At 54.9% G+C, this 21,419-nt stretch overlaps 5 protein-coding genes across 5 annotated transcripts; 3 read left to right on the top strand and 2 right to left on the bottom strand.

The window, feature by feature from the left end:
* Window positions 1–1,916: 1,916 nt before the first annotated feature.
* On the top strand, window positions 1,917–4,818 carry J4E87_010162 (uncharacterized protein; the record flags this gene model as incomplete). The annotated part of the gene is made up of 7 exons (XM_049381736.1): window positions 1,917–2,085; window positions 2,137–2,340; window positions 2,391–2,653; window positions 2,702–2,794; window positions 2,844–3,000; window positions 3,055–3,299; window positions 3,352–4,818. The coding sequence occupies 7 exons, from the start codon at window positions 1,917–1,919 to the stop codon at window positions 4,816–4,818; spliced, it is 2,598 nt and encodes an 865-aa protein (XP_049228595.1).
* A 697-nt stretch (window positions 4,819–5,515) lies between these two features.
* J4E87_010161 (uncharacterized protein) lies at window positions 5,516–6,039 on the top strand (the record flags this gene model as incomplete). Its single annotated transcript, XM_049381735.1, has 2 exons — window positions 5,516–5,738; window positions 5,813–6,039. The coding sequence occupies 2 exons, from the start codon at window positions 5,516–5,518 to the stop codon at window positions 6,037–6,039; spliced, it is 450 nt and encodes a 149-aa protein (XP_049228594.1).
* A 2,242-nt stretch (window positions 6,040–8,281) lies between these two features.
* Window positions 8,282–10,475, top strand: J4E87_010160 (uncharacterized protein; the record flags this gene model as incomplete). The annotated part of the gene is made up of 5 exons (XM_049381734.1): window positions 8,282–8,922; window positions 8,972–9,254; window positions 9,304–9,826; window positions 9,875–10,358; window positions 10,406–10,475. The coding sequence occupies 5 exons, from the start codon at window positions 8,282–8,284 to the stop codon at window positions 10,473–10,475; spliced, it is 2,001 nt and encodes a 666-aa protein (XP_049228593.1).
* A 1,304-nt stretch (window positions 10,476–11,779) lies between these two features.
* On the bottom strand, window positions 11,780–16,087 carry J4E87_010159 (uncharacterized protein; the record flags this gene model as incomplete). Its single annotated transcript, XM_049381733.1, has 3 exons — window positions 11,780–11,991; window positions 12,086–15,719; window positions 15,857–16,087. The coding sequence occupies 3 exons, from the start codon at window positions 16,085–16,087 to the stop codon at window positions 11,780–11,782; spliced, it is 4,077 nt and encodes a 1,358-aa protein (XP_049228592.1).
* An 841-nt stretch (window positions 16,088–16,928) lies between these two features.
* On the bottom strand, window positions 16,929–19,761 carry J4E87_010158 (uncharacterized protein; the record flags this gene model as incomplete). The annotated part of the gene is made up of 2 exons (XM_049381732.1): window positions 16,929–17,222; window positions 17,398–19,761. The coding sequence occupies 2 exons, from the start codon at window positions 19,759–19,761 to the stop codon at window positions 16,929–16,931; spliced, it is 2,658 nt and encodes an 885-aa protein (XP_049228591.1).
* Between the last annotated feature and the right edge of the window lie 1,658 nt (window positions 19,762–21,419).

Below are 21,419 nucleotides of genomic sequence, written 5' to 3'. Positions count from 1 at the left end.
AGTAGCTCAAAGTGGCAGCGAAATGTTAATTGTTTGGTGAGGGAGCTAGATGGACCTTCCGCATTGGTAAGACCGCAGTCCCTTTAAAAACAGCCTCGCTTACCGGCACGGCTTTGATGACGCGCGCAGGCCAGCCCTGGATCCACAAGCTGGAGTTTCACGTGGGTGCGGTTCTTGAGCCCAGATGCTAAGAGAGGGGCTTTTGCTAGCGGCGGCCCGATGTCCTTTTCTCGGTCACGCTGCTCCGTGGACACCAGCGACGGAAACGGTATCGACAGATGTGCTACGGGTGCGGTGGGCTGCAGCACGCCAAGAAAGTTGGACGCAATCATGGCTCGAGTGAAGGGCGGCAGATGCCAGCGGCTTGGTCCTGCACCGAGGCGACGCAATCCCGGTTGCATGCTCATGCGCCAACAAGTGATCGACTCTTGTCAGATTCAGGCTGCGGCAGGGGGTGGATTGGGTGACACGAGCCTTTTTGCCGAGGACGCGGGAGCGGAGGACAACTGCGTCACATTGCGATGCATGCCGAGAGCCGCTAAGCAGACGACGGAGGCTTCTCTGTTCTCATGTGGAGGCTGGCTGATCGCCCGCCCCCGGCCTTTGGACGGTACTGCGTGTGGGTGCGCACCACCTGTGTCAGCACCGTCGTAGGCCTTGGTGCCCCTTTTGCAGGCCCTATATCAGCCCATTCCTGGCGGTTCCGAAATGACAACCATGCCGTTTTACCTAGTGGGCGCGCGAGCTGGAGACGCCGTAGGGCGACGATGGGGGTCTGGGTGGCTGGCATGGTAATCTGGCGACGCCTCCCAGAAAGCCCCGCTGCGCGAACAGGCAGTCTCGGGAAAAGAAATGCACCATCCATCAGCGTGGGTGTCGCGCTGTGTTGGGTGCCTTGGAGAGAGTTTATTTTGCAGCGAGAAAGTTGAGGCTGGAACATGCTCGAACCACGATCCACATGTGTTCGCAACGTCCAACGGCCCCTGCGACCATGTCTCATTAACTCGTTCAGGCAGAGGGTGTGGCGTTCTGCGCTGGCAGTGTATCATCATGGCAGTAGAAAATCGGCGAACCCAGATTGATGTGTCCTCTAGATGCGGCGCATATAGCGTAATGGCGGTAGCGTGTCAATCCATCGGCTCCGCTGTTGGGTGAACCTGGGACGAACCGTACCAGATCCGACGGAACGATCTGAAACAAACCATTCGATCTGCCAGAATTAAATCGCCTGGCGCAGCGTGATTAAGCAGTCTGGCTCGTCTGTCACCTGGCACCAATGTGATGTAGTAGTACAGTAAGGCGCCGGCGGTGGTTGCATGGGTCGCGGCGGATAGTCAGCGCGTCGATGCTAGGCACGTAATTTACGGCCCACTGGCTGGCACAAAGTGGGTCTTGGGCTAGCCGTGCACGCTAAACCATGCATCCCTGCAACATCTGGTCCCCTTACCCACGTCTGATGGAAGGGACGTTGGAGCGCCCCTTCCATCTGTTGGTCTGCGGCTTCCTCATCTGTTTTCTCTTCCGCGAGGCTGCATCCTACACCAGTCCTTCCTTCTCAACACACGTCGTGGCGAAGACCACCACATTGATTGTTGCTCTCTGACAGCTCTGCCCTCCAAGTCGGGGTCCACACCGTCCGTGTTCCTCTGCGCGCTGCTGTCGTTCTCCGCGCCAACCTCCACGCCTCGACTCGCACCCGTCAGTACGCTTGCGAGACGCGCTCCCACGCCCGCCTGTACGTAGCCATCCTCCATCACCACCATCAAGCAGCATCTCCTGACTCATCCAAACAGACAGCCCGGCGATCATTCAGTTGCTCCAGTCTGGTCTTCCCCTCCATCAGACTATTCCGTCACTGTCGCAGCTTCAGTAGCGCAGACGTCGCATTGTAGCCAGATCGGTCGCAAGCAGCCTTCATGGCACAACACCAGCAACCCTCGCCCACTACGGGCATGCCCCCGCATCATGTAGGGCAGCATCATCCCGCGCACGCGCAGGTGAATGGACACCCGCCGCACGCGACCCAGCCCAAGACACCGTCGCAGTACTTGGGGCAATTGACCGAGGCTGTATGGACTCAGATGGGTAAGCCAGTATCCAGTGTGCGCAGGACTGGCACAGACTAACATCCAACAGGCTCCCTCTCTGAGCAAATGCAAGACTTGGAAGGCGCCATGCAATGCTACGAACAGGCCTTGAAGTTCAACCAGTGGTCTGTGCCAGCTATGCAAGGTATCGCGTGCATTCTCCGCACCAAAGATGCCTTTCCAGCAGCTGTCGAATACTTGCGCACGATTCTCAAAGTCGACCAAGCCAATGGCGACGTTTGGGGCAGCCTTGGTAAGAAATTTGCGCGCATCTTTCGCGAATCATCTCACTAACAAAACCAGGTCACTGCTACTTGATGATGGATGACTTGCAGCAGGCGTACTCTGCCTACCAGCAGGCGCTGTACCATCTGTCTGACCCAAAGGAGCCCAAGCTCTGGTATGGCATCGGAATACTATATGACCGCTACGGATCGCTTGAGCACGCCGAAGAGGCCTTCTCGCAGGTCATGCGCATGGAGCCTACGTTCGAAAAGGCAAACGAGATCTACTTCCGCCTTGGCATAATCTACAAGCAGCAGCAGAAGTTCAACCAGAGTCTAGACGTAAGCATACTTGAAACTCATCCCAAGAAAGCTTCTAACAGTTGACAGTGCTTCAAATACATCGTCACCAATCCTCCTCGCCCGCTTACCGAGGAGGATATCTGGTTCCAGATTGGACATGTGTACGAACAGCAGAAAGAGGTTTGTCTCACCGAGCTTCGTAAGCTTTCACCGCTGACATGGAGATTAGTTCGAAGCAGCCAAGGGCGCCTATCGCCGGGTTCTCGAGCGTGATGCCAACCACGCCAAGGTCCTACAGCAGCTGGGCTGGCTACACCACCAGCAGAGCACCAACTACGCTAGCCAGGAGCAGGCCATTGAGTACCTGGAGAAGTCTGTTGCTTCCGGTGAGCATTGTATCCCCGTGTGATTATGCGCGTGTATCTAATCCATTGCTCTAGATCAAACGGACGCGCAGAGTTGGTACCTGCTGGGACGCTGCTACATGTCACAGCAGAAGTACCCCAAGGCGTACGAGGCTTATCAGCAAGCTGTGTACCGTGACGGCAGGAACCCGACCTTCTGGTGCAGCATTGGTGTACTGTACTACCAGATCAACCAGTACCGCGACGCGCTAGATGCATACTCCCGTGCCATCCGCCTCAACCCCAACATCTCAGAAGTCTGGTACGACCTCGGCACACTGGTAAGTAGTTGATCGTCCCTGGATTGAAGGCTCCTCACTAACAATGGCACAGTACGAGTCCTGCAACAACCAGACAGCGGATGCACTAGACGCATACCAGCGCGCGGCCGACCTCGACCCGTCCAACGTACACATCAAGGCTCGCCTGCAGCTTCTGCAGAATGGACAGACGTCTGCTGGCGCCCCGAACCAGGGCAATGCTCCTATTCCTCAAGACGTGCACCCTCAAGCCTACCAGCCTGCCTCTGTACATGGACCTACCGCTCCGCAATGGGGCGCACCTCAGCCCCAGCAGCCTCCGCAAGGTCCTGCTCCTCCAGCCCTAGCGCCCGGATGGGATCGCCCTCTGGCACAGATCCGCGACCCTGGCCTTCCACCACAGCAGCTGAACCCATATGAGCAGCGCGAAGGCATCCGACCGCCTACACAGCATGCTCCCCAGAGGCCCGTAAGCCCCCGACAGGAAGCTCCCAGGTCATACGCAGAGCCTCCTCGTCCTCCCACAAACGGACCGGGTCCTCAAGGGCCAGCTGGTCCCCCACCTCCCGGACCACCCGGGCCAATGCGCCGTGGCATGTCTCCATCGCCGAAGACACACCATGCTGCTCCCAGCCCCTACCACCCTCAGCCACCGCAGCTGACACCGCAGGCGGCTCATGCGCAGCCACAACCACCTCTGCCCCTACATCAGCAACAGCAGCCACCTCAGCCTAACCGTATCTCCAACCCGAACTACGGTCCTCACGCTGGTAGTGTTCCTCCTCCACCCCCGCCCCCACCTACAGGTCTTGGTGGCCCACCATCCCAGGCCTCTAGCCAGAGTGGCGTACCCCCATACGGTGTTCGCCCTGCCAGCCCACCTCCGGAAGTGCGCCCAATCGTTGAGAACCGAGCGGGATCTCCGCGCAACGGATACCAGGGACCGTACCAGCACCATGCCGATCCTTCTGCTAGCGGTGGCATTGCTAGCGGAGCTCCTCCACCAGCTTCTGCCCAGACGGCTGCTGAGCAAGCAGCCCGCGAGCGCGACGACCGACCACCAACTGCTCCACCGAAGCGACACCGCGAGTGGGAGGAGAATGACCACGCGAATGCAAAGCCTCCCATGAACGACGAGAAACGTCAGAAGATGGAAGAGCCTCACAGCCGCCGTCCAACTCCCCCACACCGCATGTCGTCTCCTCAGGTGCCGCGCCAGAGCCCTCAGGAAGGTCCCGATCCCCGTCGCTTCAACGATGGCTACCATCCGTCCGAGGCTGCTCACCACCCGCCGTCGCTCCCACCCATGGCAGCTGCGCGACCGCTGTCTCGCATGTCGGAGACACCAAAGCAGGAGCGTATCGAGCGACCTGAGCACCACGAGCCGGCTGCCCGACAGATGGATGTGGATGAGAACTACGATGATGAGGGTGATGACGCGAAACCTACCGCGCCCAAGTCTGAGCGCAGCAGCCCTCGCAACGCGCCCACAAATGGCGTTCCTTCTCATGCTCCCACGCCAGCCGAGCAAAAGTCCTAGGATGATGATTTCGAGGAACTCTTCGGGCAGCACTAGAATTCTGACAGGGCTTTACTTTCTTGTTTTTGCAATTAGTTACATGAGATTTGGGGAGTTGGGGATGTCTAGTTGGAGGGCAAAACATGGAAGAGACGTGGTAACGTACTTCCGCATGGCGATGATACCCTGCGCGCCTTACATAGTCCCCGCGCTTTTCGAGTGTTGTATGTATTTCTTAATCACCCACGAGAATGAAAATGCGATTATCACTATATACCCTGTTGCTTTGGTGTGCACTATGACTTCATCGTATCATTCAAGTGACTACTGTTCATTGGTAGCGCAGGTGGTGTCATTACTCGCTGCAACTTGCAGTGATCAAGGTCGGCGCAAATGGTGGGGTTGCTCACCTGCTCGTGGAAACGCCCGCAGTTAGCTGCTGTTGCGTCATCGCAGCGCGCTGCATCGCGAAATCATGGAAAGGCTTCTCCAACATCTTCCTCGCTATACTGTACATCCTGACTACGCGAAGCTCTCGTCTATCTCATACATTCCCAAACGACTCACGCGCCATAACAACAACCCATCCTCCTGTGTCGCTGTCCAAAATCACCAACCCACTCGTCGCACCTTCCACTCCATCGTCTACGTCTCACGTCCTTTCCTGCCCATACGTGCTTGTTGCGTCAAAACCGTTCGCCTGACCGCCCTTTGTAACATGTCTTCCGACGCCGACTACGCCGCTTTTCTCGACAAAGCAAATCAGGACACTGGCTCTGCGGAGACCAAGGACGCGTCGCAGAAGAAGAGCTATGGCACCAAGAGCGTGAACACGGCCGTACCCAAAGCGCTAGAACAAGTAGAAGAGTACTATGTCAGCGACTCAGATGAGCCGTTTGAACCGGTTGCGTTAGAGTTTGATGGCGACAGCGTGTCTGCTGGTAGGATTCCCCTCATTTACGAGCACAGCGACGACAAGCCTCACGAAGTATAACATGCGCTAACATACACACAGACGATCTGAAGAAGCTCATCGGAAGCGACTCGGTAGAAGAGGTCAAAGGCACCGGCTTCGAGAGCCAATACAAAAAGATCATCGACGCGGTGAAGGCAGCCGGTAACGGGACCGTCAACGTATACCGGGTGGAGCTGTCGGGCACCAGGGCAGAATACTACGTGGTCGGCGTGGACAAGGCGGAAGGCAGGATCGTGGGTCTCAAGGCTCTTGCCGTAGAGTCGTAAGCAGCAATGCACCGGGAAATGAAGACATGAACATGATCACGATGCGCTGCGCCGGATTATACACATGCCGATCTACATCGAACACGTTCCTTCCTGCGATGATGGGGCTCGGGTGCCCATGGCGCGAATAACGCCGTTTGAAACACGTCGCGCTCGCTGGGTTATGGTTGACAGTCAACGGGTCTCACTGACAAGATGGTGGAGCGTGCGGGTTACTGATGCGACGTCAGAAAGACGATTAGTAGATGTAATCTGCTGGTAGATCTGCGCTACGTGCATCTCTACATACTGTACGGTTGTCATAGCTTTGGGCTTCAGTGTGGACTTGTTTTCTCCAACCTCCCCTTCAATTATCGTACATGTTTGGATAAGAAAACATGTATGCATGGTCGCATGATGCCTGTGCGTGTATGCACGCGGCAATGGTGAAGCCCAGACGACACGCATGAGTCGCGCGGCGGGCTTCGAACCGCCAGTATGGCAAGAGACGTCCAGCAGGCTCGTTGCTCGACTTCAGCTTGCACGACATATAGATAGTTCAGCCTCGTGTACGTCAAGACCGCCGCCTTGCAATACGGTATCGATATATAGTTTGATTGGCTGCTCAAACACACTAGTTCGCCCAATCCGGCTATGCCTCGGCCGGACGTTGCAAAGTTCCAGAACCGGGCGGTCAGCTGCGCCTCCGAGCTTCATTTCGGGTGTACCCTAGGGAGCGCTTGGCCCCGGGCAATGGGATCCAGCAGTCTCAACCAGATTGGAAGCCGACCGATACGTGTCGGGAAGCCTAGGACGACGGCAAGCTGGACAGACCGGCGTGGAGCGGGTTGATGAAGATGCAGACGACGATAGGGAACGGTAGAGACGAAACGGATGGGTTAGAGCATTGGCCATTGCATGTCTCGGGGATCCGAAAAGAAGGTGAGGGACGTGGGAAGGATCAAAAAGGATGGTGTCAGATCGCCACGCTATCTTCGGCAGCGATACGGTGGGCGACCTGGTCAACACGAGATAAGATCGTGAAGTTACATGTACGCTTCTCAACGGTCGTGAGCACGAGGCACGTTCTTGTAAATGGTACCTTGGTACAAGTGCGGTAGCCAAAGCCGCTTGCGAGGATGGGGGATTGCGGTTATAATATATGGGCCGACGCGTAATGGTAGAGACGATGATCTTAGGCTATCGATTGCGCGTGCAAAGACGCGGATGCGCGTTTGGATTCTTGGAATACGGTGTTGAGGCGCGGGATATGCAGAGCTAGCGGTTGCGATGCAGCATGCAGGCGGTTTCTATAGAGACAATCGTGTGTACCGTGGAGAGGCTGCATGTGAGGGGTGTTGAGGGCAATGACGGCTTGGTTGAAGGCGTCAAAGTTTGGGTGACAGGCAGACAGACAGACAGCAGCACGACGGGCTTCACGCATGACATGGCAATTTGGGTACTTTTTGACAGGCTCCACCATAGGAGAGGCAGTGGAAAAGTGTTGAAACGGGCTTGGTAAATTTAGCAAGGCTCTCCCGCTGGTGTGCGTAAGCGGGCCTTTGAATCTTCGCCGCATGCAAGCGCCGTGGCAGCGACGATTGGCCGCTCCTTAGTCGAGCTTCGAGATCTTCGCCCTCCCTGGAGTCCGTGTGGGCCCGACTCAGGAACAAAGCCCTAACCTCTCCCACCACCCACCGCTGCTTGCCACTCTCTGACCACGGCGCCGTCGCTTGTTGTGTTCCTGTCACTATCCCACAACATATCAGTGCCTCTCTTTGTTGCATTATTTCCCGCATCATTACCATCGCCATTCCAATCTGCACCTTCCAGCCCAGTGCGTCCTGCGTCATCCGTCATTCGCGCATGCTGCCGTTGACCAGCGCCTGCCCTGCCAAGTCCCTTATCCTGGGCGCCCCCGTTTGGGCCAGGAGCCATCGATTCACCTCCCCTTGAACCTCGACCTCCCCCATTTCCCTCACGCCGCCCTCCTTCCTGCTCCTCGACGCCCAGCAGCGATACCGAGCAGCATCGCATCACGAGTGGAGGATATTCGGCTTCCCGCGTGCTTTACCTGACACCACTAGCTGCAGCATAGCCCCTGTTAGGAATTTGCCCACCCGCGTGCCATAGGTTACCGCAACACTCGTTTTCCACCTGCATACCGCCTACGCCGATTCATCACCTTCACTTCGCTCTGCTATCCGAATAGCAGCTAGCCAGGAATTATCGCCAACACTCACCGCATACGCTCCCTCGCACCATGATGCCGCAATCGCCGAGGGGAGACGGGCCGCCCCATCTTCGCCTCAACTCGGGCTCCCACGAGCCCAGGACCGACGACAACTCGATGCCTGCTGTGCGCCCCAACACGGCACGAACCAACTCGGCGCGCTCGTTAACCCAGCCAATCCGCCCTGGCACCGCCCCAAGTCAAGGCATCCGATCGCCCGGCGCGCCCGATGTATACAGCAATGCGTCCATCGCAGAGTCCGCCGAGATGTTGCTCCCGCCGCAGAAGATCCGGACGCAGCGCTCCTACCGAGACGAATCGCCCATGCAATCGCCCTCTGGCTTTTCCTCGCGGCGGACAAGTTGGAGCTCAGACATGACGGGAGGGCCTTTTGCTTCGCCTTTCGACGACTCGAGAGCGCCGTCGCGGGCTGGCAGCGAAGAAGATCTCAACACCCAGACTGTCTCTGAGAAGTTCAACATCCACCCATCGGCTGGACTGTTGCTCTTCCCAGAAGACGTGGAGAAGGACGACTACCTGCACAATCCCGACCCGAACGAGAAGGATAAGAGAGACTGCGATGTCTTCACCCGGAGAGGTATAGTCAACCTGGGTGGTTTGGCTATTCTCGCGCTCGGTCTTCTCATGCTTTTCATCGGTTACCCTGTTCTGTACGTATTTGCGATTCCGACGATCTTCGACTTCACTAACGCATCGCAGCACCTTCGTCGAGGATCTCACGGCACCAGAACGAGGTCCATGCACAGACAATCCCCTGTGCATAGAAGGCAAGCAAAGCGAGCCGCTACTGAACAACCTACGAAAGGGCCTCATCGACCCCGATACGCCCAAGGAGGCCATGACGCGAACATCTTACAACGGCGAGGAGCAGGTCTTGGTCTTCTCAGACGAGTTCAACACTCCCGGTCGCACCTTCTACGACGGAGATGACCCATTCTTCCAAGCTGTTGATATTTGGTACGGTGCTACTATGGATTTGGAGGTAAGTTTCGAAATAGCCATCTTCAAATTGCAGCGCTGACATGTTCCAGTGGTACGACCCAGATCAAGCCTACACCGAAGACGGCGTTCTTGTCCTGAAATTCACCAAAGAGAAGAGCCACGGCCTCGATTACCGCTCTGGTATGATTCAGTCGTGGAACAAGCTCTGCTACAAGGGTGGACACTTGGAGGCCAGCATTTCGCTGCCTGGTCGTGGTAACACGAGTGGTTTCTGGCCCGGTTTCTGGACCATGGGCAACTTGGCTCGCCCCGGTTACCTCGCCTCGACTGAGGGTCTTTGGCCGTACAGTTACCACGACAAGTGCGACATTGGTATCACGCCAAACCAGAGTTCATACGACGGTCTCAGCTACCTGCCTGGTATGAAGCTACCCGCTTGCACCTGCGACGGCCAAGACCATCCCAGCCCCGGCAAATCCCGCAGTGCTCCGGAAATCGATGCTTTGGAAGGTTCAGTTCATTTCCTCGGTCCTGGAGAGTCCAACGCCATTGGTGTCGTGTCTCAGTCCTTCCAAGCAGCACCGTTCGACACATGGTACATGCCTGACTATGGTAAATTCTCTCACTTCCGTTTGATCGGATTCAACTAATGTTTGGCAGAATACATGGAACTCTACGATACCTCGATTACCACGATGAACGCTTACAAGGGTGGTCCCTTCCAGCAAGCTATCTCTGGGTTGACCAACTTGAACAATGACTGGTACAACGGCAAGCAGTATCAGACATACTCATTCGAGTACAAGACCGGCGACGAAGGTTTCATCACCTGGTATGTCGGAGAGGACAAGACCTGGACCATGTCCGCACCAGCGACGCGTGCCAACGGTAACATTGGAACGCGAGTCATCCCGGAAGAGCCAATGTCCATCATTGCCAACTTCGGAATGTCGAACAGTTTCGCAGCCATCAACATTGAGGACATCGAGGCGCATGACCTCCCGGCCAAGATGCGGATAGACTACATTCGCATCTACCAGCCAAAGGACAACCAGATCATGACTTGCGATCCCGAGGGCTACCCTACTACCGACTACATCAGGAACCACCCTGAGCCTTATGCGAACCCTAACATCACTGACTGGTAAGTCCATACATCACATCTGTTATGATAGTACTAACATGAACCAGGAAATCCAGCAAGTACGACTGGCCCAAGAACTCCTTCATGGATGGTTGCAAGGCAGAAGTGGAGACCTAGTGACCTGCAACTTCCCAGAGACTGCTGGCTTTCGGTCTCTGTTGTCATCACTTCCCTTGTGTCGACTACCTTACGTGGCCATGGCAGTACGACGAATACCCCTCAAGATTGGAGTTCCCTCGCGAAAAAGCACGTTAATTATAGATCATCGTTTCCTCTTTTCGACCTTTTCGAAGGCCACATTAGCATTTGCATGGAGCCGGGGGCGTTTACGACATTTCGAATCTCACATGCCTTCGCCTTCGCCTTACTTGGGGACCCAAGATGTTATCTGGCCTGCGTGCGACTGTCCGGTTTCCTGGGACTAGGGGCCACTACTCCAACGCACCGCCATCACGCCGATACGCAACCCGCCCGTCGCTCGCTTCGACTGCGCCCGTCCGTCCGTCCATTGAACGATCCCCTTTCAGCAGCGGCTTCGTCGGCAAAGAATCTTTTCCAACCTTCTCACATATAAACGGCGCGCGCAACTCTGTATATCACGGCATCTGTTCTTCCATGCATCGCCTGTACAAAGCATACTTGCAACATCAAGACTTCTCAAGACCGCCTTTCTGTTTCCCGTCTTCTTCCCTCATCTTCTTTCCAGGGTCTTTGGTCAAAGTGGAGTTGCTGGGCGGCGCCTTACAGCTTCCAATTACCCCAACTTCTTCTTCCTCTTCTTTCGATCATCTGAATTGTTGTCTTGTAATGCATCGCTTGGCTTCTATTTCTGCTGCTTCATCTTCTTTTTTGACATTGTTGGATATTTTGGGAGCAAATATGGAAAGGACTACTACTGGGGATGGAATGATGAATGAGGAAATCTTGTCTTTTTATATTGATATATCCGGGCGTTTTTAATGTTTAGCAGATGGGAGAGGACGTAGATGTGGGAGGAAGGGGTTGAGGTGGCGGTGGCGGTGGTGGAAGAAGCTGCTGCTGTTGTCGGTAGAAGGGTGGCATATGAATGGTGTAGGAGACGAGAGAGGAGGAGGAGTAGACAGGAGATAACATACCCCCTGATGTGTATACTGAGAGTTTATTCAATCAAGTTCAACAAACAAGAATTCTTTTTTTGCATATGTGAGGCTTATGAGGATGTGACTGGTAAGACATGAGAATGATCTTGAACAGGAGATATACGTGCGTCCGGGTCGAGACGTCGATAAGTTCTTCCAACATATCCTCATCAAGACTTGAAGTCATCAAGTCCAATCCTCACATGTCACAACATGACCAGCATCAACAACATGTCGACATCGAAATTCCATTGATCCTTTCTCACAACGCCTATCATTCACTCAAGCAACACGCCGGTATACCTAAATACTAATAAAGAAGCTCTTCTCCCCCTCCTTCGGCTCCACCCAAGCACGCTTCAAAATCGGATCCGCACAACTAATCCTTATCCGCTCGACCGTCGCAGGCGACGTAAGCGACAAAAGCGATGTTTCGCCAAACTGTTCGCGCGCAGCTTTCAACGCATCGCGAATGGCGAAGAAGACAGCGCTGCCCATGAAGAGAGGTGGTTCGCCTAGTGGTAACAAAGTCAGTAAAACAGTGACGGTATAAAGGAAGACGGGTGGGTAATGAAAGAAACAGGAAAAAAAAACCGGGAAAAGACTTACCAACACCCCTACTCCTCTGAATAGTCCTCAGATTCTCCCAATTCACATCCTTCAGCAACGTGACGTTCATAACTTGAGGCACATCCCTAAACCCAGGAATCTTATAATTCCCGGGCCCCTTCGTCGCGACCCCACCCGTCCCCCTCAACCACAGTGACTCCTCCGTAGTAAAAAGGCCCTGACCCTGCACAAACGCGCCTTCAATCTGACCATAGTCAATCGCCGGGTTAATACTGCGGCCAACATCCATTTTGATATCGGCGCGACGAGTCGTCCAGTCACCAGTGAGCGTGTCGATTTCGACTTCAGCGGCGGCAACGCCCTGTGTGAAGTAGAAGAACATCTGGCCCGTGTTTGCGCCCCAGACGTAGCCTATGTCGGGGGTTTTGTAGAAGCCCTGTGCGGAGAGGTTGACGCGGGAGAAGTAGGCGGCGTGGGCGAGGTCTTTCATGGTAGCGTCTTTGCCTAGTTTTTCGCGGAAGGGGGCGAGGCGGGCGTTCAGTTCTACACATGCGTTGTGGATGGCGTAGCCGTTTAGGTCCGAGGAGGCGGAGGCGGCGGTCGAGGAACTGTTTGCGACGGTGTTTGTGGCGGTTTCGCTGATGAAGACGGAGTCGAGGGGGACGCCGAGGGTTTCCGCAGCGATTTGCGTCATCTTGGTGTGTAGGCCTTGGCCCATTTCTGTGCCGCCGTGCGCGACGAGGATGCTGCCGTCGTGGTAGATGTGCACGAGGGCGCCGGCTTGGTTGAGGAAGAGGGCGGTGAAGGAGATGCCGAATTTGGTGGGGATGATGGAGAGACCGCGTTTGTTCCACTTGTGGGTTTTGTTGAACTCTTCGATTTCGGCGCGGCGTTGCGCGTAGGCGGATTCTTCTTGGACTTGCTTGTACATGAGTGGGACGTACCAGTCTTTGATCTCTTGGTTGAAGTGCGTGACCATGTTTGTCTCTGGAGAGTAAAAGTTGATTTCTCGTAGCTTCTCCACGGGGATGTTGAGGTGGTCGGCGACTTCTTCCATGTAGGTCTCTGCAATGAACATGCCCTGTGGTCCGCCGAAGCCGCGGAATGCGGTGTTGGAGACGGTGTTTGTTTTCGCGACACGGCCGCGGACGTGGATGTTGGGTATCGAGTAGCAGTTGTCGATGTGGGAGAGGGACCGTTCCACGACTGCACCAGAGAGATCCTGACTCCAACCACCGTTGCAGAAAACGTCTGCATCAAGGGCTTGTAGCTTGCCGTCTTTGTTGACGGCAACCTTCCAACGAGCGAGGAAGGGATGTCGTTGTCCAGATGTCATGATATCTTCGTCTCGGTTCAACATGCAGCGTACAGGTCGACGAACCTTGTTCGCTGCGCAGGCCACTATACCAGCGAGTTGGACTGAACGAGTCTCCTTACCACCAAAACCACCACCCATACGTTTCACGCGAGTGACAATCTTGTTGGCGGCGACACCGACAACCTTGGACACATATGCTTGCGTCTCCGCTGGGTTCTGCGTACTGCTGAAGATCTCCATCTCTCCATCCTCAGGCTTGGGGACGGCGACACATGCTTGAGTCTCTAGGTAGAAGTGCTCTTGACCACCCATGCGCGCTACACCAGTGAAGACGTGATCAGCCTCGGCAAACGCCTTCTCGGTATCTCCCTTCTGGATGTGACGGAAGTGATTGAAGTAGCTATCCTTCTCAATAGCCTCTTCGATCGTGAAGATTGCTGGAAGTTCTTCGTACTCGATCTTGACGGCTCGCGCTGCTTGCTCTGCATGTTTCGCTGTGTCAGCCAAGATCATACCGATTGGCTGACCAGCAGTGAAGACTTCGTCAAGAGCAAAGAATGTCTCATCGCAGGATGGTGCGCCCCACCAGTTGGCTTCTGGGGATGCAAGATCCTTGTGGTCGACGTACGTGACAACACCGGGAAGTTCTAGAGCGGGTTCGGCATCGACGGAGAGTAGCTTGGCATGCGCCTTTGTCGAGAGCACCAAGCAGCCATACAACTCGTTTCTTTGCAGGGGGATGTCGTCAGTGTACTGTGCCTCTCCAGTGCACTGCTTCATAGCCGCGACATGGTTCTTCGACTGCCCGACTTCATTCTGGATGTAGGCCTCAGCCGCCTTGTCGTCCTTCTTGCCCGAGCTGATCTCTCTTTCAATCTCGCCGATTGCATGTGTGTCGACTTCGACTTCCTCAGCGTGGAGCTCAGCCAAGATTTCATGGTAGAACTTGTAGAAGAAGCCGAGCGCGAGAGACTTCCTGTATGTCGCCATACCACCCGGGACCCCGAAGCGCAAATCGAAGTCTTCTTCAAGCTTGTCCATGACGCCCTCCAGTGTTGGGAGATCAGAGAACTTCTTCCCTTGGAGGAAGTCCATTGCTTTCCGCGCGTGGATTGTCGTAGGTGCCATGCCACCGTATACCAGATCCACACTCTCGACTGTGTGCTGATCGTCCAGTGATATCCTCAAAGCAGCATTCACAATCGCAATGTCGTCATCTTTCCTCTTTGCCTGCTTGTACGCGCGGATGTACTCGCCCTTCTCTTTCGCAACCGGGATCTTCAATCCCGCAATGATGGCATCCGGAGGCAGTGCAGTCTGTCTATATCCCTTGAAGAACGTCGACATGGGAATCTCTGTCGTCTCCTTGAGGCTCTTCGCTATGAGCGTCGCATTCGTCGCAACAAACACCGGATTCAGATCGGAGATAGGACTTGCTGTTGCCAGGTTACCAGCGGGTGTACCCACATTCCTAATCTGTCGTCCAGCGAAATACCGGATCTGCTTGAGGATGGTAGCAAATGGTTGGCCTCGGACCGGTCCGTAATGTTCGAGAGCGTCTTTGCAAATCTCCTCCAGATCAGTGAGAACAACGTTTCCACCAATTTCGAGATGATCGTCGTGGAGTTTGAACTGCCGTAGTTCCGCGATGTCGCCGACAAAGACTGAAGCGTTGTAGTTCATGCCCTTGAACTTGATCTCGATTTGTGTTTCGGTCGAGCCACCAATGAGCTTTGCGGAGGGATAGACATCCTTGATCTCCAGTAACTGTTGCAAAGTCGTTGGTCGGAACCACCTCTTCTTCTTGTTACCGAACGCCAACGGCTTGAACTCGTGTTTCCGTAGCTGTGGGGGAAAGATCAACTCTGTGTCAGGCTTGTACTCGATGAAACCAGGTGGTGTGAATCGCTTGATCGGTTGGTCGTCATCAATGTTCTTGCCGCAACCTCCGCCATTCGCACCGTCCTTGTCCATACAACATCCGCCTCCACCGTTGGCCTTTGCTTTCGCGCAGCCCGATTTCACACTGAAGCTCTGCGCCGCGTCTAATATCGGCCTGTATCCTGTACACCGACAGAGGTTACCATCAAAGGCTTCCTCAACTTCGAGCTCGCTAGGTCCAACGTTGTTGCGGAGGAGAGCATATAATGACATGACGATGCCTGGTGTACAGAAACCGCATTGACTGCCATTGCCCTTTGCTATCCTCTCCTGTGCAGGATGTGGCCGCTTTACGTTGCCAATTCCTTCCACTGTTATGACGTGTTTGCCATCTACGCTAACGAGAGGTGCGAGGCATGCGTTTACGGAGGCGTGGTAAATCTTGTTCGTTGTGGGATTGAATTGCGATACAACCTGCAGATTGTCAGTTCTCGCCCTTGATATGTTTACCAATCTCTCAGATAGTCCCAGAACCAAAGTGCACCGTCTTTTAGTTTTGGACCCAGAGTCCTCCACCACAACCACGAGTCAAAGTAAAGTGGCAAACATACCACAGTACAAGCACCACACCCTCCCTCCGCACACCCCAACTTCGTCCCCGTCAACCCAATCCCCCTCAAGTACTCCAGCAGCGTAACTTCAGGATCCGCACTATCCAACACGACCTTTGTGCCATTCAGATAAAACCGGAGTGTATCATCGTAATCGGCCGTGACTTCGTTCAGCGACTTGGTCGCATCGTTCGACACGGCTGGTTGTGGGGATATGAGACCAGGCGCCATGTTTGCCACCCGCGGTGCTTTCGTTGAACGGAGAAAAGAGAGACGTAAAAGACACAAACACAGGCGAGAGGAATGGGGAAAAGAGAGGGAAGGCAAGAATGTCACGGTAGGTATCACAAGCTTGATCCTCTAGCTGTTCAGGGTCCTGTCCGTCGGGCTTGTGGGGAATAAGCAAACTAGATATGACAAGCGTGTGTACCGCGGCGGCAGGAGGGATTGCAGCCGCGTAAAGCAGTCATTACATGAGTTAGTTGACTTGAACGAATCAGCGTCGACGTGTTTGTCCCTTATCTTCGTACGCGGTCTAGGTTGCATAGGCAGTGGAGGCTCCGCGTGCAGGAGCTCGCCGATGGCCGTAGTTCGCGTTCTTGCCCCTCCAACCCCACCCCGCGGCTCGGCGGCGACTGCAATAGGCACGTGAGCTGTCAGGTCGCTTCCCGCCTACTGCCTACCAAGGATGGCGAGGTCCGCTGTTTTTAGGAGGGAAGGAGGGTGCCGGTGACGAACATGTGTTGCTCGTTTTCTATCAAGATGAATGTGTGACAACAGAAACGTTTAGCAGGCTCTGCGGTGACCACTGCAAGAGGGGGCCATTTTATGAACACACGCTTTGCAATTGGATATATCTACAACTTCTCCACTCTCTTAAAAAGAAGTTCCTGTCTAGCGTATACACACAAACGTACGAAATGCGCCAATAGTTCCTTATTTTCCATGTTAAGAAACCATGATGCTTGTTCCTCATTCCTACCAATGCCTCAAATCCACCAATCCCTCAACCCTCCAATCCAACCCACCAACACCCATCCGCCCACTCCAATTCCTCAAGACGACCATACGCCTAGTACGGAATACCATCATACTCACCGTAGCCCAACGCCAAATTCATGTTTTGCAAGCACTGCGTCGCAGCGCCCTTGAGCAAGTTATCAATCGTAGCATTGACGACGACGCGCTTGCCCGAGCTGTGGACGGCGAAACCGCCGATTTCGACGCCGTGCTTGCCAGAGATGTTCTTGACGAGCGGGGACTCGCCGACAATCTTGACGAGCTTCTCGCCGGCGTAGCGGTCCTGGTACAGGTTGCGGATGTCGCGGGATGTCATTGTGCGGTTGAGGGGGATGGAGATGGTGTGCTGTTTTGGAATGTTAGTAACGTGATCAAGACTTCTTTTAGATGGGAAGGGAGGGCGATTGCATCATTCCCGAAAGATGGTTAACAATTCGACAACATTGACAGTAGTCTAGCCGATAGTGTGGTAGTTATAATCATCGTAATCGCCCTCATGGATCGTCGATAGGGGAACTTACGTGAATACCCTGGAACCAGACTGCAACGTGAGGGATAAAAGCAACCTCAGTGCCTAGCTGCCGTGAGATTTCCTTCTCGTGGATGTGGTCTGTCAAGCTGTAGGGGATGAGGTTGTTTTCGAGGTTCTTGACGTCGTTCTTGGGGCTGGGCTTGGTGCCTGCTCCTGAGTAGCCTGAGACACCGAAGACGGTTGGTTGGCCGCCGATGAACTCAAGCAGAGGCGCAATTCCGAGTTGAGCAGCAGTGGCGTAACATCCAGGGTTGGCGATGCGTGTAGCGTCGGAGATCTTGGCACGGTCAACGGTCTCTGGTAGGCCGTAGGTCCAGCTCTCGTCGAAACGGTAGTCGGCACTCAGATCGACAATGAGAGTTTCCTTGCCGCTCTCGTTGATGGCATCGACGAATGGCTTGCACACGCCGTTGGGCAGGGCCATGACCCAGCAGTCGACCTCACCGTTCTCGGCCATCTTCTTCACATCTTCGGGTGACAGGTTCTCGTAAGTGATCTGTCGCTTGGTATAGCCTTCAAGCTTCTTGCCGTTGAGCTCACGTGATGATACATGACGCAGGTCCATGTTGGGGTGCTTGTTGAGCAGCTCAATAAGAGCTTGCCCTGTGTAGCCTCGCGCACCAATCAGTGCAACCTTGGCAGGGTAGTCCCTGTGCTTGTGCTTGATCCCGTATGGTGGGTTAGGGTTAGTGGTATCCATTGAGCGCGATGCAGTGGTAGCGAAGCCTCGGGACAACGCAGGAAGAGTCCTGTTCTGTCTAAGTTGAGGCCTTGCAGATTGGCCAGCAATGGTCGCGTAGCCCCGCGTCTGCTGGCCCTGCTTCAAACTGGCAACAAAGTCGGCCGCGCGTCGGAACTGAGCATCTAAGCTGTCCTTGAGCATGCTGCGACCCTGCTTCTGGTAGTTCTCGAGGAGCGAGAAGATCTCGGAAGACTCAGCCGCGCCCCACCAGCAGAAGACTTCCTTCTCGCGGCGGAGGAAGCCATCCGTCTTCTCCAGGTGCCATTTGACGTAGTTTTGCGACTGGTCGTCTACAATCCAGTACATTTTGGGGTACTTTTGCTTCATGCGCTGGAAGACCAAGTCGTTCAGGTTGTTCAGGAAGGCATCCTTGGTCATGCTGAAGTGCGAAAGCTGTGCGAACTCACCGTCGGCAGTCGGTGGGTAAACGACGGCAACGACGCCCATGGAATCATCATGGAAGACCTCAAATGGTCGCGTCTTGAGGTTCTGAATATATCTGTTGACCGCATCGGCAGCGTCGGCGGCTTTGCTCTTGGTGATAGCCTCTTGCAGAGCAGGGACGTCCAAATCCTCGAACTTGCTGGTCTCCTTCACACTGCCGCCGTTGCGGATAAGAGTGCCGCTTCCGGTATGGGTGAACAGCTCCTTTCCGAGGTTCGAGGGGTGTGTGATGGCTACACTCGACGTGCGCGGGAGACCGTCCAGGAGCTTCTTGGCCTCCACTATCTTAAGCTTCGTACCGTATCTAACCCATGACTGCTTCATGTAGGTGTCGTACTCGCCCTCCAGGTTGATGTGGGGGATGAGCTTGGACTCGGCGTTGAAGAGTCCTCCCTTCTCAGAGAGGTAGATTACCTTGAGAGGCTGGAACTCGCGCGCCAGAGCTGCGGCCGCTACGTCGGCGTTAATGTTGAGGATCTGGCCGTCGAGCGTCTCGCCCATGGAGCACAGGATGGGCAGTTCCTTGTTCTCCAGCGCATCCATGATCTGCCTCTTGTTGACCGTGGTGATGTTTCCGACGTACTTCCACTTCTCCTTGTCCAGATAGTCGGCTTGCAGCGCACCCGCGGTGATGGGCCGCGCGGGCACGCCCCAATCCCTCTTCAGCGTCATGACCAGGTCCATGTTTGCCTCGAGGAACAGCTTGCGCGCAATACCCAGCGTCTTCTTGTCGGTTACGCGTATGCCGTCAATGAAGTCGGGCTCGACACCCGAGTCGAGCAGCAGCTGGTTCATCTGCGGGCCGGCGCCATGGACGATGATGGGGTACAGGCCGATGGCGTGCAGCTGCTGGAGGGCAAAGCATAGCTCCTCGAGGTGGTCGGTGAGAATGGCGCCTCCGACCTTGACGACAGCGAACTGGTGCGGCGAGACGGAGCGGAACTGGCCGAGGTACTGGTCGACTTCGCGGCGGGAGCTGGAGCTGGCCAGCAGGTTGAGGAAGGCGGCGTAGATGGACGAGTTGCGGCCATCCTTGGACGTCGTGTACAGGCGGCTCGGGGTGCTGCTAGCGACGAGGGCTCGCGGGAGGGCTCGCGGCGTCTGGCGGGCGAGGACGCGGGAGGAGGATCGGGCAGCCACACGGCCGGCTCGTACAAAGCTCTGCATGGTGAGTGTCGCTCCCAAGAAGCAGAAGCAGTCGCAGTCGCTGCTCGGGCCCTGGGCGACTTAATCCAACGCGAATTGCTGCGGTGACTAGACGGTGGAGCCGTGAGGGACCAAATGGGTCCTGAGATATGACGCGGAAGCAACAAATTTCGCTGCGCCGTTATCGCTGCTTCCCCAGACCACAGGGAACTTTCCCTAGCGCCGCCGGAGACAGCTACCTAACTTTGTACGCATGGAGAACGGCAGCCGCAGATCAGACTTTTCAGCCATCATTCCTGCATGCCTGCGCGCTTCGAGCTGCTGTTGAGGCAAATTTTCTCGAAAGACAAAAGGCCCTTTCCCAGCTTGCCCATCCTGCGCCGCCCAACCCACAGCACTGTGGACACTACTAACTTGCGAGGACCTAGCACTAGGTCCACGGGAAAGATCAGGCGCCCTAGTGCTGAGGTATACTAGAACCATTATCTCTTACTTGAATCCATTGTATCATGCGAAGTACCAAAGATTGTGGTAGTGACACTGGATATCTGAAAGCCTAGTCCTAAACGGGTAAGGTCGCCTTGTGTCCATATGTCAACCACTCGAAGTCACATTACAGTCCCGAATTACAGCAAGCCTCGTGTGCCTACTTATCTCCAACCTCGAATCAAACTTCTGCATCCCAACCAATGCATACATTTCTCACCCCGGATCCGACAATCGCTACCACCACTTGGAGAGTAACCAAAGCATGCTGTCCGGATACATCGCTCAGCCACATCCACTTCAGTGACCAGCCTCCGCAGATACCTGTCTACCGCCCAGTTCACGGTTACCCATCGCCCTAGGGATATCTTCTGGACCCATATACGTTGCTTGATTAGACTCCCACATGCTATGGGTATTGTGTTTCGCCTCGATCTCTCCTATCGGTAGGTCATGGGATAGATCGACCGGGCTTCTGCGTCGCTTGCGTAGGATCCAACCAAGCCAGAAGGCGAGACCGAAAAGTGCTGCTGCTCCTAGAACTGCACCCACGCCTATGCCTGCTTTGGCACCTGTAGACAGACCATTTGTAGAAGGCGAGGCTGTGTTTGTGGCTGCTGTTGGGATACTAGTTCTGGATGTCGTGGTTATGTCGGTCGCCGATGATCTTGCTGCTGAAAGGGATGGAAGTGACGGGGTGGGCGGCAAGAGCAAGATAGAAGGCGGTGTCGGCGGAGGTAGTGTTATACCTCCAGACATCGCAGCAAGTCGATTTGCGATGCCCTGTGTAGGTAGGCTGAAAAATGCCTGCGGACTCTACTGCCAAAGCAAAGAGGCCTGATTCGCGAAAGACTCGAGTTAGAAGAGGGACTGTACGATGATGACTAAGGCTATAAGAATATGACAGAATGTTGGGGTGTACTGCTCGAAAATCAAGAGGCAGACTTCAAGTATCACTCCGAGTTAGCAGTGTTGCTTTTGCCCTGTGCATAGTGGCTGGCTTACATGAGTCCAGCCGTGACGAGTCTTGTGTGAAACGCCACACGTACGTCAATCTTAGAAAGAAAGATGGTTACAAGGCAGTGTAACAATGATACTAACATAGAACTGCCGATTCAGAGCCTACCCAGCCTATAGCAATAGGATAGCTATCTCAGCCTCGTGCTGACATGGAAAGACTGCCCAAGGCTGAG

This window comes from Alternaria ethzedia, assembly GCF_023757985.1.
Source record: "Alternaria ethzedia strain BMP 0044 chromosome Unknown scaffold_43, whole genome shotgun sequence".
Lineage (NCBI taxonomy): Eukaryota > Fungi > Ascomycota > Dothideomycetes > Pleosporales > Pleosporaceae > Alternaria > Alternaria ethzedia.
This window is presented reverse-complemented; position numbering and strand designations above follow the sequence as displayed.